The following is a 16,187-nucleotide window of genomic DNA, read 5'->3' as shown; positions in this document are numbered from 1 at the left end:
GATAATACCTAGAATATCAAAATCGACTGCTGCCGGTAGATCCTTTTCCTCTTTAGCACCTAAACTTTGGAACAGTCTTCCTAACATTGTCCGGGAAGCAGACACACTCTGTCAGTTTAAATCTAGATTAAAACACATCTCTTCAACCTGACATACACATAGAACACTATACATTCCTATAATTCAAATCAGTTAAATTATGATTAGGCTGCATAAATTAGGTCAGCTGGAACCGGGAACACTTCCTATAACACCTGATGTACTCGCTACATCATTAAAAGAATGGCATCTACGCTAATTTTAGTCTTTCTGTTTGTTCCGAGGTTAACTGTAATCAGCCGGACCCGGGCCATATCCAGATCAGATGGTGGACTTGCGCCTAGACACGACCACAACGCATCCCTGAAGTGCCAGCCACATCAGCCCTGTAAACACCATGGACACCTCAACAAACTCGTCTCCATACCGGCGTGATGACTCCGACCTCCAACCAGATGGAACTGGATAAATATTGTGAATGTTCCGATCCAATCTGACTTCTGACCTGTAATGTTGCCTGAATCATAATCATACACTGTTCGTTCGTTGGCCAGAGGAGAACTGGCCCCCCGACTGAGCCTGGGTTCTCCCAAGGTTTTTTCTCCATTCTGTCACTTGATGGAGTTTTGGTTCCTTGCCACTGTTACCCTTTTCACCTTTCTTCGCCTTTGTTGTCATTGGCTTTCGGCTTGCTTAGTTGGGGACATTTAATTTTATATTTAACAATATTATTACAACATTATTTTCCTGTTATCACTGTGAAGCTGCTTTGAAACAATCTGTATTGTAAAAAGCGCTATATAAATAAAGGTGACTTGACTTGACATCTGCTCTCACTTTCACTTCACATCAAACTGAATCTTAAAATAAAAGCAGTGTAGCAGAAGACCACAGAACCCATATAAAGAAAACCATGCTACTGTATATCTTTGTATATACCTGGCTTTTGGAAGCAGTCAGAAGCTTTGAAAGCTCCTTTGTCTGGTTAATGTTCTAATTAAGTAAATATTTATGCAGAAAGCCATGTGTTTGCCACCTACAGATTCCAGATCAGCTACTGGACAAATGCCTGCCTTGCATCAATGGTTCAGGCTGGTTTTGGTGGTGTAATGGTGTGGGGGATATTTTCTTTACCACAGCTAAGAAAAGCTGTATTGTTGCTGACAATGTCTATCCCTTTATGGCCACAGTGTACACATCTTCTGATGGCTACTTCCAGCAAGATCACGCATGTCACAAAACTCAAACTGGTTTCTTGAACATGACAATTAATTCACTGTACTCACTGTAAATTGCTTCCACAGTCGCCAGATCTCAATCCAATAGAGCACCTTTGGGAAGTGGTGGAACGGGAGATTTGCACCATAGATGTGCAGCCAACAAATCTGAAGGAACTGCATGATGCCATCATGTCAATATGTCAATATGGACCAACATCTCTAAGGAATGTTTCCAGCACCTTGTTGAATCATGCCACGAAGAATTAAGGCATGCTCCTTAAGGCAAAAGGAGGTCCAATCCAGTACTAGCAAGGTGTACCTGATAAAGTGGCCGGTGAGTGTATAGGCCTATCAGATATTGTATTGCTGTAAGTTGTGGAATAAATACAGAAATAAAGCTTGAGTATGTTTAACCAAACATTTCTTTAATTTGAACACTATAGCAATCTATACATTTACTGTTGATTTGTAAGAGATGCTATTTTCACCAGTTGTCAGATGAAGAATTATTACATATTATTCAATAATATGAAACATCATCTTATGTTAACCCTTAAAGACCTAGACCATTTTTTAACCACCTGCACCGCCTGTCCTTTTCTTTGTTTTTCTAACCCATTATAGCAGTCAGCATCAAGTGTCATATATCATTTTTAACAGGAGAACTTGAAGTTTCAATCTATCTCATTTAAATAATCCAATTTTACATTCATTTTGTCTTAGAATGGATGAATTTACCAGATTTAAGAAAAACGGCAGCATATTTTTTGTGATTTTTTTTACTCAACTCAAACAAATCCTCCTGAAGTTTGGATTTTTTCCTTTAGAAAGCTGTACTTGGATATTCTACATTTCCAGATGTAATTTTGACTACATGTAACAATCCCTAAGCAAGTTATAGCCATTTATTACAACATTATTATAGGCGATTTTCAGTGAAAAGCTGGTGTTTTTTATTTACTGACAATTTAGATGTGTCCAAAAAAGTTTAGGAAGTAAAATAAATAGAAACATTGTAATAGAACACTGAAGCAAAAGAAACATTATATGTATTAAAACACACACACACACACACACACACACATAGCCTATATGAACTACTTTCACTTTACCTCAGTTCAAATTTCCAAAGAATGATGCTAGTTGTTCGTGTAAAAGACCAAGAACTATGTTTATTGGTTGAGTAGATGATAGTTTCAACCAATCTGGGCATGAGGGTGTGCGTTCCAGGCAGGTTTTTGAGCACGTAAATCACAACTTCAAACCACGACTCACGACTTTGTAGCATTCCAGGCCAGTCACGCCAAACTACCTGAGCGCAATATACATACTTATTTTTTCAGACACATAACATTGTAATACATAATCGTGTGTGTATATACATACTTATTGTTTCAGACACATAACATTGTAATACATAATCTTGTGTGTATTATCATTATTATTATATTATTATTAATTTGACTGCAACGTTATATTGTCCTAAAGTGTATTCTCACTGTGTACCGCCTGCAGAAACACTGCATCCGTAGGGGCTGCCATTGTTGTTTTGTATGGTTTTGCGGGCTATGTGACGTCAGAACTCGTAACTGGGAGTACATCGATCTAGTACGAGTTCACGGGTGGGAAGTCACGGGTTTGACTGCCGTTCCAGTGCACTTTCACGGGTATAAGGTTGGAAAAACACGGGTTACAGGTTGCCTGGAACGCGGCATAAGCATCAACAGTCATTCATGATTGGCTCAGAGGAACAAACCGCACGGGTTTCTTTGACGAATCAATGCTGATCAAAACTTGATGACGCGATCACATTCACTACGGAGCTTCTGAATGTCCAAACGCGATTAACCCGATATCACAGAAAAGCCGCGAATCTCCTCTTTATGGAACTTTTTAAAGCATACGGATTGGAGTAGCGGTTCAAAAGTTCTTTAACATTTAAGAACAACAGTTATTTTTAGCCGGTATTTAAATTATGATTATGCCATTTTTAGCCAAAATCACAAAACCTGTGCCGTTTTCTGGGACTTCGCTTCAGCAGAGCGGCAGTAGCTCATTAGCAATTCGCCTCTGCGTTGTGGGCGGAGCCGTTGGCACGGAGACGACCCTCCCCCTGCCCGTTGCTGAGAGCTCTGTCTCTCCCGCTAGCTACACCCCCAATACCGGTGGGGCAACAGTATTATATACACGTTAATTATTATTATCCGAAGTTAATCAAAGTTATCACCGATCACCGATCATTATTTCACTCCAAGACGTCGCGTGTGGAGACGCCCAGTGGAGTTACTACGTCACAACTCCAGTCTTATTTTAGCGTCTGCTACTGATTCACTGCCATTTGAATGTAGAAATACTCAGAAATACAACTTTGAGCTTATTTTTCTCAAGATATGTCCTCTAACATCAGAAAAATGCCACAAGAACATGTTAACACCTAGAAAAACATTATTTTCATCGGAGTGGGTCTTTAAGGGTTAATGAGTATTTTTCACATACTGTTTGAATTTGTCTACATTTGGTTGGCACACTAAAGTAAACATGAAGGTATGGAAGATTTTCAAACTATAGATATTCATAATAAAACATGATAGTCAAAATGAGATATTAAAGTCATAATTCTGACACTTTAATGTCATAATTAACTTTTTATCATAATTTCGACCTTTTAATGTCATAATTAACTTTTTAAAATGATTTCAACTTTTTATATATGATATTAATAAGTCAAAATTATTACTTTAAGTTAATAATTTTTACTTTTTAATATCATAATTAACTTTTTATAATGATTTCAACTTTTTATCTCATTCCTCAGAGATTATCTTTCATAGGTAATCATAAATGACATAAAAAGGACTTCCATATCAAGGCAACTACATGCAAATGCATTTTCAAACCAAAACAAGTATTGAGAAAGCTCACCAACGATTAGCTACATACAATGTCCTGTGTTTATGCCAGCAATGTTCTTTTAGTTTACACTCCTGTTGATTTCTTTGCCTGCTTAGTTAGGTTGGTTGAGTTAGGTATACAGTAGGTTGATTTCAGCATGTCAGTTCTTAAAATCTCCTATGAGGCGCTACGTCATATCATTACGCCTGCTGCTCTCATAGTACGGCAGTAAAGTTTCTTGATTATTACGCAGGAATGAGAGTATAGTTCCTAGCCATATCAGCCTAGAAAATCGCAACTTTACATTTTCCGTCGGTCTTAGTGCACGATGTAACTACAGAAGAGTCAAGTTTTAAATAGGAAAAATATCGAAACTCTTTGGTCATTTTTTTTTTTTTTTTTTAGAAATGCTAATGGTCTTGTCCACTTCAATGAAGGTGATGGAAAATGAATGAAATTTAGACAATACAGAATATTAAATGTTTTATTCAATATCTGCTCCACTCCTTGTCTCATATTAAGAGATTGTTTAGCACAAATCACCTGGTTTACATTAGACAACAAAGTAATTTGACAATGCTGGATTTATGATTGACAATGAAAAAGAAACAAAACCACAACAAAAACAACATGCATTTAGAGTCATCATATCACACGGTTCATTTCTCAAGTCATTCAGTTGGCAGTGTAACACAAAGCAAATTAATGGTTGAACAATCAGAATTTCACCAATTCTGGATTAAATAAACACTTCATTATTTAGAACTTAAAATCTTTTATAAGCCAACACTGGTTTGAATGACTTTTCTATGGTAAAAACAAAAACAAAAACCAATTAAACGGCATACTGAAGCCATCCATTTCAACATGGTACATGCACTTTGGCCACATGTCACACATTCACAGATCTTATCCCACTGTCAGTTTCATATGAAAGACAGAGTATAAAACCATCATCAATCAGGCTGTTACTAGGCGGAATAATAAAATAGTGTTTTATCCTGCAGGGTTATTAACGTGCAGGTCACTGAAGTGCTGTGTTTAGAAGAACTGTGTGGCTGGGCATCATTTTAAAGTGCTTCTGAATTTCCTTCCAGTTTTAAACTGAGGACTGCCACTTATTGTACATTCAAAGACTTAAGTCCTTTTACAGGCCCGTCTCACCTATCATTCAGTCTACCTGTCACAAATACTTGGGTGTACCTTCAGTTTCTTTTTGGTTCTTGCTCCAAAACATTTACAACACTTCTGTCTTTTTAGTGAGAGACTTGATGATCCACCCTTTGGCTAGATAGAGGAAGCACTGAGTGAGGAAGCAAACTCACTCCTTCTGTTACCAAACAAACCACTTTTATGGTTTAAACCACACAAATAGGATAGGTGACAGATGAGCGTGTTGTTGTACAGTGTACAACAATAATATATGTTATTTAAATGTACATATTACCCCATCTAAACACACTTACATCATTATTTTCATGTGTAATATTGTAAACATTCAGTCTGTATGAGTGAATCTTTTCTGTAAAGGAAGACAATCTGACTTTCCTTAATATTAGGATGGTTTCCAAAGCCTAGCAGTGATTCTCTATGAATTTTTTTTTTTAAATCAGAGCCTGAGCTCATGGTTAACAATTTAATTTAGTTAACCAAACGCACACTGGGGCCATTCACACACATGTTCTTGCATACATCTGCACCAGTTTTAATTGTCTTGCTATGTAAACACGCACTACACAGACATCTCTGACCACAACTGCTGCGTTTTGTAAGTTAAAAACAGGTAAACTATTAAAACACCAAAAGCACATTCTGTGTGAACAGCCCTTAAGTCGTGACAAAACTTGAGCAGTGTTTTGTCAAACGAGCAACCTGATCGAAACACTTCATTTCAAGCTAGTCTCTCCTCTATTTCTTCATTTCTCTTGAATCTGTTTGCTAGAACAATGGATGCTACGGAGAAGAAAAAGGAAATCTTCAGTAATTAATAATTTAGCAAAATTATCCAATTAAAACGTTAGGAAGTGTGCTTCTGGATTGATTTGAAGGATTGTTGTAATGTGAAAGGCAGAACTGAACTCCCACATTCATAGCTTCTATAAAAACATACTACCCCAGGTCAAGCAAAACATCCGGACAGACAACATTGTGGGTTAACACATTATGTAAGTGTACATTGTGGATGTATGGATGCATGTGTATGAGTACATTACATGTGTATGTATGTCGATATACATGTGTGTGTGTGTGTGTGTGTGTGTGTGGAAGAAAGGCACTATAAAACACTGAAGCTGTACAGGTTCCAGCTATCAGGAAGGTACAAATCTAAAAAAGATATTCTATTTGGATGACACTTTTTGTAAAATAACCCTGCAAAATATTTAGAAAAAATTCTTGCTCCAGATTTATTAAAATTATTACAAAAAGATGCTTTTTAAAATGAAAATCTGTTTCTATAAGTGTTCCAGTTTATTCAATACAGTTTTGGCAGGTAAATTAACCTTAAATTACATATTCTGCATGGCCAAGTCCATCGAGAAGACAGCAGGAAGGCTCAGTTTTCTATGACACCATGGCCTGGCAATTTGTATCCATAAAGAGCAGCAAATAGAATCCAGTTGGTAGATGCTCTTCTAACCTGCTAGGGACATTGAAATGCTTCAAATACTACAAAATGATTGGTGTATATGCGTCACAGTGCTCAACCAGTTTTGCAGGGCTTGATGGGAAGAGCAATTTCTCTTTTAGAGTCTCACAGAGCTCCAGCCAATCAGGAGTCACGGGTCACGACTCACGGGAGTCCAGCTTACTGTACTTAACCCGGGTGCTCGTCATTGTCCGCAACAAGAATGGTAGCTGGTAGTTTCGAGGCACAATACCACGGACGTTACTCTCAAAGTACTGGAATGGGCCGAACCACCACACACGAGAGAACAGGTTTCCAGTGGAATTTTCCTTTAGAGCCTATAGGACAGCGAGAGAGATTATGTTAGATTTTGAAATACCACTGTTTTCCAGTTCTTCAGAAATTGATCAGATGCAGATGAAGGAAGAAAGATACCCATCAATTACAGCAACATTCATTTTTCAGCTGCACATCCGCAGAATCCAAATACTGCCTTGATCAATATAATCAAAGACCATCTCTGTACATATATCACAGAATTTTTTTCATAATGTCCTGAAAAATGTCTATTATGTGCAGTGTTGGGGGTTACATTACAAGTAATGCAAGTTAAGTAATCTGATTACTTTTCCCCCCAAGTAACTAGTGAAGTAATATATTACTTTTTAATTTATAACAAAACATCGGAGTTACTTTTTCAAATAAGTAATGCAAGTTTTCTTCTGCCTCTCCTGCCCACGTTGAGATAAATCGTTAGCAAAGGTGTTGTGTAAACATGATGACTAAATTTGAGTATGCATTTACTCATCTCACTTGCACAAAACAGATTCAGTATTCCTCAAAAAGAATAAAAACAATGAAATGCAAACTCAGAATAAATACACAAACCTGCAATAATTAAATATGTAAACACAAATATACTTTATGTATTTAATCTCACTTTACTAACCAATGTATTTGCTGCTGACCTTTGATGATCCAATTCAACCATACAAATAAGCAAAATTGACATGAGTTACACATCACATTTGTGTGTTTGTAATTTATTGCTGAAGTAAGAGAATGGCAGCACAACTGAAAGATTTGTTTGAGCGGCGCCCTCTACTGTACAGCCGTGAATTTGCATTTCCTTCAGCCTGAGGCTTTTTAATTTCACTTTTGTTGTGAAAGAGCCTTTACATTTGCCAAAAATAGAACTTTTGTTTGTTGTTATAAAAAAAAAAAAAAAAGCAAGCAAGCAAGCCCGGGTCAGAATCATAACAATTTTTGATTTTGATGGCTGCAACACAAAAGTTAGGACAGAGGCATGTTTATAACTGTCACCTTTTCTTTTTAATAGTTTGGGAATTAAGGATACTAATTTTTGCAAGTGGATTTTTTGCCCAATCTTGCCTGATACAAGACAACTATGCAGTAGTTGTCTGACTCTTCTTTTCATGATGGGCCATATATTTTCAATAAAAGACATATCTGGACTGCAGGAAGGCCAGTCAAGCACATCCCTTCTATGGCGTAGAGTGTCTAGAAACCAGTCTGTTGTAGTACGTGCTGATTGAGGCCTGGCATTGACTTGGTTGCCAGGAAAGATGTAATCTTGATGCCATTAAAGTCCCCATGAATTCAAAATTGACCATACTTTGTTTGCCTAAATTGATCGTTTTGTGGTGAACAATTCATCCATGCAAGTCAATCCATACAAAAAATTTTTTTGGCTTCGTAATCTTTAATCAAAATCGGAAATTTCCCCTCCCCTCTGCGTTGGAGGACCTTGCCTGATGACGTAGGTTTCACGGTTTGGGCGTCTTCTTAACATCCGTAATCACGCCCCTCCAACTGACAGTAGACAGGCTGAATGAAAACACCTACTTTTCTAGATCCAATCAGGTGCTAGTTGGGGAAAAAGCCACGCCCACCATTTTGCCTCATTTAGTATTCCGTTTCTCTCGGAAATACGTCACAACACTGGAGAAAAGTCGTTTGCAACTTCCGGTTCACGGGGACTTTAAATGTCTCTGTACAATTCCAATATACGTATTCATGTCAGTGGTACCTTCACACACAGGCAAGTCACCCATAGCATTTGAACTGATCCACCCCCATACCATGACAGATGTTTGCTTTTGTGCAACTGATGAAAGTCTGGATGGTCCCTTTCGTTTTTGGGACTGAAAACTCAATGTCTGATTTTCCCAAAAAACAAGCTGAAACCTTGCACACATGACATTTCCACTGTATTCTAGACCATCTGAGATGAGATCGGGCCCAGAGAACTCAGAGAACCCTGAAAAGGTGTATAGCTCTCTACTTGCATAGCAGAGATTTGAGATGCATTTCTTGATGCAGCGTCAAGACTGTTAAGTGACAGTGGTTTTCCAAAGTACTCCTGAGCCCATGTGGCTATATTTAACACAGTAACATGATGTTTTCTCATGCAATGCCATCTGAGGGCTCGAAGGTCACACACATTCAACATGTGTTGAATATGTGCCTTGCCCTACACAGACTGAGATTTCTCTGGATTCCCTGAATCTTTTTACAATATTGTGTATGGTAGAAGGTGAAAGATTCTTTGCAATCTTGCATCGAGAAATTAGATTTTGTGAATTGTTTGACAATTCTCTCATGATATTTGACACAAAGTGATGAGCAATGAGCCAACTTTGCTTGCAAATACTGAGATACTCCTTTTACACTCAAACACGATACCCTCACCCAGGGTGCGATTTGCGGGGGGGGGGGATTTCCCCCAAAGAATTCCCCCTTTCTGGTCAAAGTATCCCTGCCTCTGCTTAATTATTTTTATCCCCGGTGGGGATAAATTTATCCCCCCCTCAAAGTGATCAGTGCTACTACACTAGTGGCGAGACGGATCACAAAACTTATCACGGGTCCGTGGTTTGATTAAAGTCAATTTTATTTTAAAATGCGCTCCTTCGGCTGGCTCTGGTATAGCGGCCGCAGCCTCTCTGTAATCAATCACCTCTCTGCAGACTTGCTCAATGTCCCGCCCACGGCGCTATCTGATTGGTTACTCCTCACGAGTAATAGCCTATCAACACTTGCGAGACTGAGGTTTTTAGCGCGGCGCGGTAGACGCGAATTGGCACAGATAATGCATCTGTCTTTTCTATCATTTCACTGTAGCTCAGCATCGCGATGTAACGTTAACGTTGTTACTTTAACAGCAGTACAACTGTTTCTACTGTGATGGTTTAACTTTGCAATCAATCCATGGTTCAGCAGACTGATAGAAGTAGCCTAGCCTAAACTAAGTAAAGCGCTGTAATGTGAACTGTCAGTGCGATAGAACAATCAAATCCGAAATGGACCACCCAATGGAAAGCTGCGGATTTTCCCACAGGAAAGCAGAAACAGACTGTTTTCCTAGTATGATGCAAAGGCCTACACTATACCTATTTATGTTTAAGTTGACACTATGTTGTGCCATTTAATTTTGCCATTCATAAATAAGTGTTTTGACATGTCAAGCCGAGTGGCACTATCCATGGTAGCTACTGGGAGGGGGATTTAATTATTGCGTGTTTTTTCGTTGTGCGTGATCACAGTTCATATTAGAGTAAAAATATTGCGTTAGGCTACTTCATGAGTTAATAAGAAAAAATATTTTACAATTCCTGCAAATGCAGTGATGAAGTTCATGTTCTCATGATTTATTTTTATGAATAAAACTTTTTCAAAACATCCGCCCCTCTGTTTTTTTCAGAAATCGCACCCTGCCCTCACCTATTACCAATTCACCTACTTATTGTGGACTGTTTCAAAAGAGTTTAACTATATTCTATAAGCTTTTCACTTTTATTTAGCCTCTGTCCCAACTTTTTTGGAGTGTATAGCAGCCATCAAAACTTGTTTATATTTATAAAATACAATTAAGTTGTTCAGTAAACACATTGGACATTTTTTCTTTGTACTTTTGTCAGGTAAATACAGGGTCTCTGCAGGTTTTACAAAGTCAAATTTAAGACTTTTTAAGACCTTTTTTAAGACCATTATGAATGAAATTTAAGACCTATATCGCGACAAAAAAAAACGTACAAAGGAAACGCAGAGTCTCAAAATTACTTGCCAAGTAATTTAATTTATTCAAACTGAACATAGTACTTTCGTCGAACATCAGCACGAACGGTCCCGTGGTTTTGGAAATTAGTTCTGTTTTTATAAAATCCGCTATTCCAAAGCACGTAATGTAGGCTGTTTTATCTTTCCCGCACCTGAAGGATTTAGCGATGTCAAAGCCCGGAAACATCGTTTGAAACAATTCCCAGATTTCCTCATTTCCACTGTAGGACTAGTGTCTTGTCACCGTGTGGAGAACCCAGATCACCTCCGCTTTTAGTGTTGGCTCTGATCCAAAGGCAAACACAGAGGTTGATTGCGGGAGTTGCGGAGCTAATGTGTGGGCCTCGCCTAGGCAGTGTAGAAGTAACGTTAGTGCTGGAGCCGCCAGATACTTGCAAGCAGGGGCGTAGCAAGCTTTTTAAAAGTGCGGGGGATGGATGTGATCAGGGCCCTGGTTAAGAATTCAGAGGGCACAATGTAATGTTGGCCCCTCCTTAGGCAGGACAAATGTAGTTTGTCCAAGGACATTTAAATTTGGCATTAACATTATGCTGGGGTAAAGTTCCTAAATGATCGTTCTTTCTCATTGGATTTTGTAAAACTATGTTGTGTGGACCTCGGCCACTCTAGGGGGGTTTGGGGGCATGCTCCCCCGAAAGAAAATTTTGTACATTTTAAGGTTAAATGCATCAATCTGGTGCACTCTGAGAGCTCAAAATTAAGAGCTTCAACTGGCTTCGACCCATGAACTGTGCACATTGAACAAAGAAAAAGCATTGACTTGTACCTAAAGAGGGTTCAAACTTATTTTTAGTTATGATATAGAGTCTCAGTCTACATTACATTATCACTGGTGTTTTAGAATGCCAAACATTATTATAATAATATAATAATGATTTATATAATTATTCCTATGATGGAAAATCCATATAGCCTAAATGTATGCTAGCCTACTGTAGAAATGAAAATGAATATTTCAAAGTAAATTTTATATTACGCTATAGAATAGGAAAATTACAATACTTTTGTCCTAATTTCTTCACTTGCAAGAAATAAACCCTTGAGTTTTATTTTGGAGAAAACACCAGATCACCATGCTGAATGATCGCGTGAGCAAAGTGCGCACTTTTCTTTAAATCACGCAGCACAAACAGAATGCCTACTTAAATAAAGTATTGTGCTGTTTAGTCTAAAAAACGAAATCTAATACCAAAAACACTCGACATGTCAACAAAACATAAACATAACATCTTCCCAATCCCAAACACATATCAAGCTTATTTAAAAACCTCGCAAGCATAAACACTCATTCAAAGTACCTGGAAAAGGGAGATGTAAATAACCATAACCATAAGTTCCCGCCTCCTCAGCACGAGTGACTGAAAAATCACACCAAGAGAGGCGGGACTTAAGGCAGAACAGCCAATCATCAGCCGGTCACACTCAGAGCCGGTGTCATGTTTGAGAGGGAGGGGGAGAGGAGGACGAGCCGCAGCGAGCGCACACACAGAGCGGCCAGAGAAACGGAGGATCGACTGTAGTGAGGCGTTTGTGCAAAACTGCGGAAAAACTGCAGAAAAAGAGCGGGTGTTGAACCCTCTCACCGGGAAAAGTGTGGGTGTTAAAACACCCACATCCCCCACGGGTGCGACGCCCCTGCTTGCAAGAACTGGCTGATGGCTGTCGTTTGCTGGAGACCCTTCACAGCAGTAAGCGCTAGATGTTTATCACTTTTTGCATGTGACTCCAGCGCCCGTACACCCAACGTTCCCAATTTAATAGCTTTCTTGCATAAGAAGCAGTAGGCTTCAAATATGTTGTTTGCAACTGGCTTTAACCAAGCATGAAATTCAGATTTTTCAAGCCAAGTATCGCTAAACTTGCACTTCCCCATAACGTTAGCTGAATACAATACGTTTTACGTCTGTCTGTGGTATCTGAGACATGCTCCAATAACACGAAAGCTCAAAGCTGATTGGCTGTTGCATGTTGGTCTATTTTGTAGTCGTAATACAGCGAATTATATTTGGACTAGCAAACTAATGAACTACAACACCACGGAATAAATAAAAAAAACATTCCAAAGTGCTGCGGGAGCATTTCAATGAGATTTACTTGGACGTAGGAAAATTAAGACCTGTTTAAAATGATTTAAGACCTAGAACACAATACTTCAGCAAATGTAAGACTTTTTAAGGCCTTAAATTGTGATTTTGAAATTTTAGACTTTTTAAGACCCCGCGGAAACCCTGGGTAAATAAAGTTGAAAGAGAATTAACAAATCATAGATTCTTGATTTCATTGCATTTTACAAAATGTCCCAACTTGACTTGGGGTTGTATTTTTATTAATTACTTAGTCCCTTATTTTAAAGGTTCTCTAAGCGATGTCGGGTGACGTCACTTTCTGTTGACGTTTAAAGTATTGTCAAACAAAACGGAGGCTAGCTAGACCCTCCCTCCTCCTCATCCGCACACTAACCCCCCAAACCCCGCCCCCAAGTCCTACTTGTCGGTGATTGGCTGGAACTGTTTGTCACGTTTCGTGGAGCGGGTTAGCCCAGTTTGTTTTTGTTGCTGTTTGTGGAGCCTGGGCTGTCTACAGAGATCGCGTTTTTTTACAGTGTGTTCAGGGGACAGGCAGCCAGCGGATAGTGAGGAGATGTTTGCTGTATGTGACAAAAAATGTTTTGGCCTAAAAAACGCGTGACATCGCTTAGAGCACCTTTAATACTAATGTTAATTGTTATTGTTATATTCAGGTCCTCTGAATTTTTTTCCAGGGTTAATATATTAATACATAAATATATATATATGTAGAATAATATATATATATGGAGTGCATAATACATCAAATAAAAGCATTAAAACTATGAGAACATGATTTCATATTTGAGAACATGATTTTTCAAAAATATTATTTGAAAAATTAAGTGAGCACAAGATGCTTAAATCTGGTAAATCAGCAGAGATTTCTCAGTTTCAACTCCAAATTTACCTGCTGATTGGCCATTGTATGGTACCACCAGAAGAGGCGTGTGGTCATGAAGTAGGCCACCACCACGTCGATGGTGTAGTGGTCATGAGCCAACAGGATGCAGAAGATACCGACAGCACTCAGGCACCAGCAGAGCCAGTGGTACAACCAGAACCTCCGTGGAGAATCTGTCATCCATAAAACATTTGTTAATTCTGTGTATTGGTTTCACAGTGTAGGCAGAAGTAACAAACTCACAGATGTTTCATTGGTTTTATGTATGCTAGATGGTGTTATTGCTCTTCATGTCCACTAGATGGAGTTATCAACAAATCACAAAAACAACAGTTTTTCCATGATTGTTTATTAATATGTGTACTCACACTCTTTAATGAAGAGGTATGTTAGTGTCAGCATTACTGTGTGCCCACTGTACAGGTAATCTCCACACAATGAGTGAGAGCCAGTGATTGACAGGCCACCACCTGCCATCATTTTCATTACCCGCCGTGACTGGGCCTCCCAGTCACCAAAGAGCTAGAACACACACACAAACAAACACATAAGCATATACAAGCACAAAAACATGTATAGATAGACAAACAACTATTTTCTTGACTATATCTTCGTTCTCTCTCACAAACTTTGATTTTAAGGACTAGTTCACAAGTATGAACCCATAAACCAGACAGTGACCAAAAGTTACTTTGCTAGAAACATAAAAATGGTTGTGTTATATCAAGTTATACAAGCTTTGTTATAGGTCATGATTCACTGTAAATCTCTGCTCTTAAAGTGCGAATGAGATGTGAGAGCTATGGCAGAGGGCAAGATTTTCGATTTCACATCCATCATCCACTTTAGATCAACAGTATGCCTATTCTAGACCAGCATTAACCATCATGGTTTAGTTAGTGTCGAGCTAAGAGTACTGTCATTCTTCAGCAGTTACCTTGGGGGAACACTTGAAGTGCATGCCTGGCACAGGTAATGTTGTAACGTACATGGTCACGCATCTGTACAGATACAGAGTTCCCACGATAAAAAAGAACCGGCGACCGATTATGGCCCTGCAAACAGAGAGAAATCAGGAGCAGAGTCAGAGAAAATAACAGCTAGAGAAGGATCATAGGATAGGCCACATGGTTTAAGGATGTCAATGCTAAAGAAAACATTCTTGACTATTTAGTAGTCACAACAGGAGTTCAATTATTGTGACTCGGCTGTTTAAGAGATGACGCCATGAACTAAATTGAACAAGATGGGATCAGCTTCGAGGGATAAAGCAGTGGTTCTTAACAGGGGCCCACTAGGTAGTAGGTAGCCTCAGCAAACTTCCAGACAAAGATGACTTACATTTTTTTTTTAAATAACACAAAAGGCTAACATAAACAGCATAACATAGATTTCTCAGTTTCAACTCCAAATTAACCTGCTTTTTACTCTTTATTTTTTTACCTGCCATTGTATGATATCACCAGAAGAGTTAAAATTATTTAAGTATTTAAAATAACACAAAAGGCTAACATAAATAACATAAAAAAGGCTTTAAAAGCCAAAACAACTAAATATCAAGATATTTTTCTTATTTTAATTCTCTCTCTTGTGTGTGTGTGCCTGTAAAGTTAAGGCCCTAATACACTTTAAGCAAAATCAAAAAACGAACTGAAGTGATTTCGAACAAAATCAGGCCAAAATGAAGTTTGTTTTGAGAGTTCGAAATAGCTTGGTGTTCGCTCCAGCTGGTTAACACCACCTTACTAATTCCATTGGTCTGTTGCGATAACGTAATAGGTAAAAGTGCTCTGAGGCTCCGCCTTCTTTTACATGGACATCTTCTCCAGTTTATTTCTTCTGTTCAGTCCGTCAAGGTCAGATGTCCGCATGTAAAAACATGAACTGGAACTGTCTTACACGACTACGTTCCCAAACAGCAGGCATGATCTGCCTCCGAAAGCAAGATAACATGACATAAATAACAATAACACGTTTTATGCGATATTCCAATTTTGCAAAAGAAAAAGAAAGAGAAAAAGAACTTCAACGTGAGTATATCGGGGGCCTTTATGTTTGTGAGGGCCAGTTTGACTTTTCAACATCAGAGTGAGGACAAAGTAAAGTGAGGACCTTTCCTCACTTTCTGACACTTTTAAATGGCTGTTTGAGGGTTAAGACTTGGTTATAGGGATAGGGTTAGAATTAGGTTAAGGTTAGGATTAGGCATTTAGTTGTGATGGTTAAGGTTAGGTTAAAGGGCTAAGGGTTTCATTATTTCAATGAATGTCCTTGCAAAGATAGCCATAAAAATGACTGGAAAAGTCATGTAGGTTCATGGGTTAAAAAGAGTGGGATCA

At 38.5% G+C, this 16,187-nt stretch overlaps 2 protein-coding genes across 3 annotated transcripts in view; one reads left to right on the top strand and one right to left on the bottom strand.

The window, feature by feature from the left end:
• Nucleotides 1-16,187, top strand: part of minpp1a (multiple inositol-polyphosphate phosphatase 1a) — a 224,032-nt gene that overhangs the window by 143,841 nt on the left and 64,004 nt on the right. The gene's annotated exons all lie outside the window — the stretch shown is intronic.
• Nucleotides 6,787-16,187, bottom strand: part of sgms1a (sphingomyelin synthase 1a) — a 40,713-nt gene continuing 31,312 nt past the window's right edge. For both annotated transcript variants that reach the window (XM_056264302.1, XM_056264303.1), the window contains exons 3-6: nucleotides 14,786-14,903; nucleotides 14,217-14,370; nucleotides 13,855-14,021; nucleotides 6,787-7,115 (exon numbers count right to left, since the gene is read on the bottom strand). In XM_056264302.1, the coding sequence (XP_056120277.1) occupies nucleotides 6,936-7,115; nucleotides 13,855-14,021; nucleotides 14,217-14,370; nucleotides 14,786-14,903 (619 nt within the window). In that variant the 3' untranslated portion in view covers nucleotides 6,787-6,935. The remainder of the gene's footprint in view (nucleotides 7,116-13,854; nucleotides 14,022-14,216; nucleotides 14,371-14,785; nucleotides 14,904-16,187) is intronic.

The sequence above is a fragment of the Rhinichthys klamathensis genome, unplaced genomic scaffold, assembly GCF_029890125.1.
Source record: "Rhinichthys klamathensis goyatoka isolate OS25496 unplaced genomic scaffold, OSU_Roscu_1.1 h1tg000220l_1, whole genome shotgun sequence".
Lineage (NCBI taxonomy): Eukaryota > Metazoa > Chordata > Actinopteri > Cypriniformes > Leuciscidae > Rhinichthys > Rhinichthys klamathensis.
Note: the sequence above shows the minus strand (reverse complement) of the source record. Positions and strands in the feature narration are given on the sequence as shown.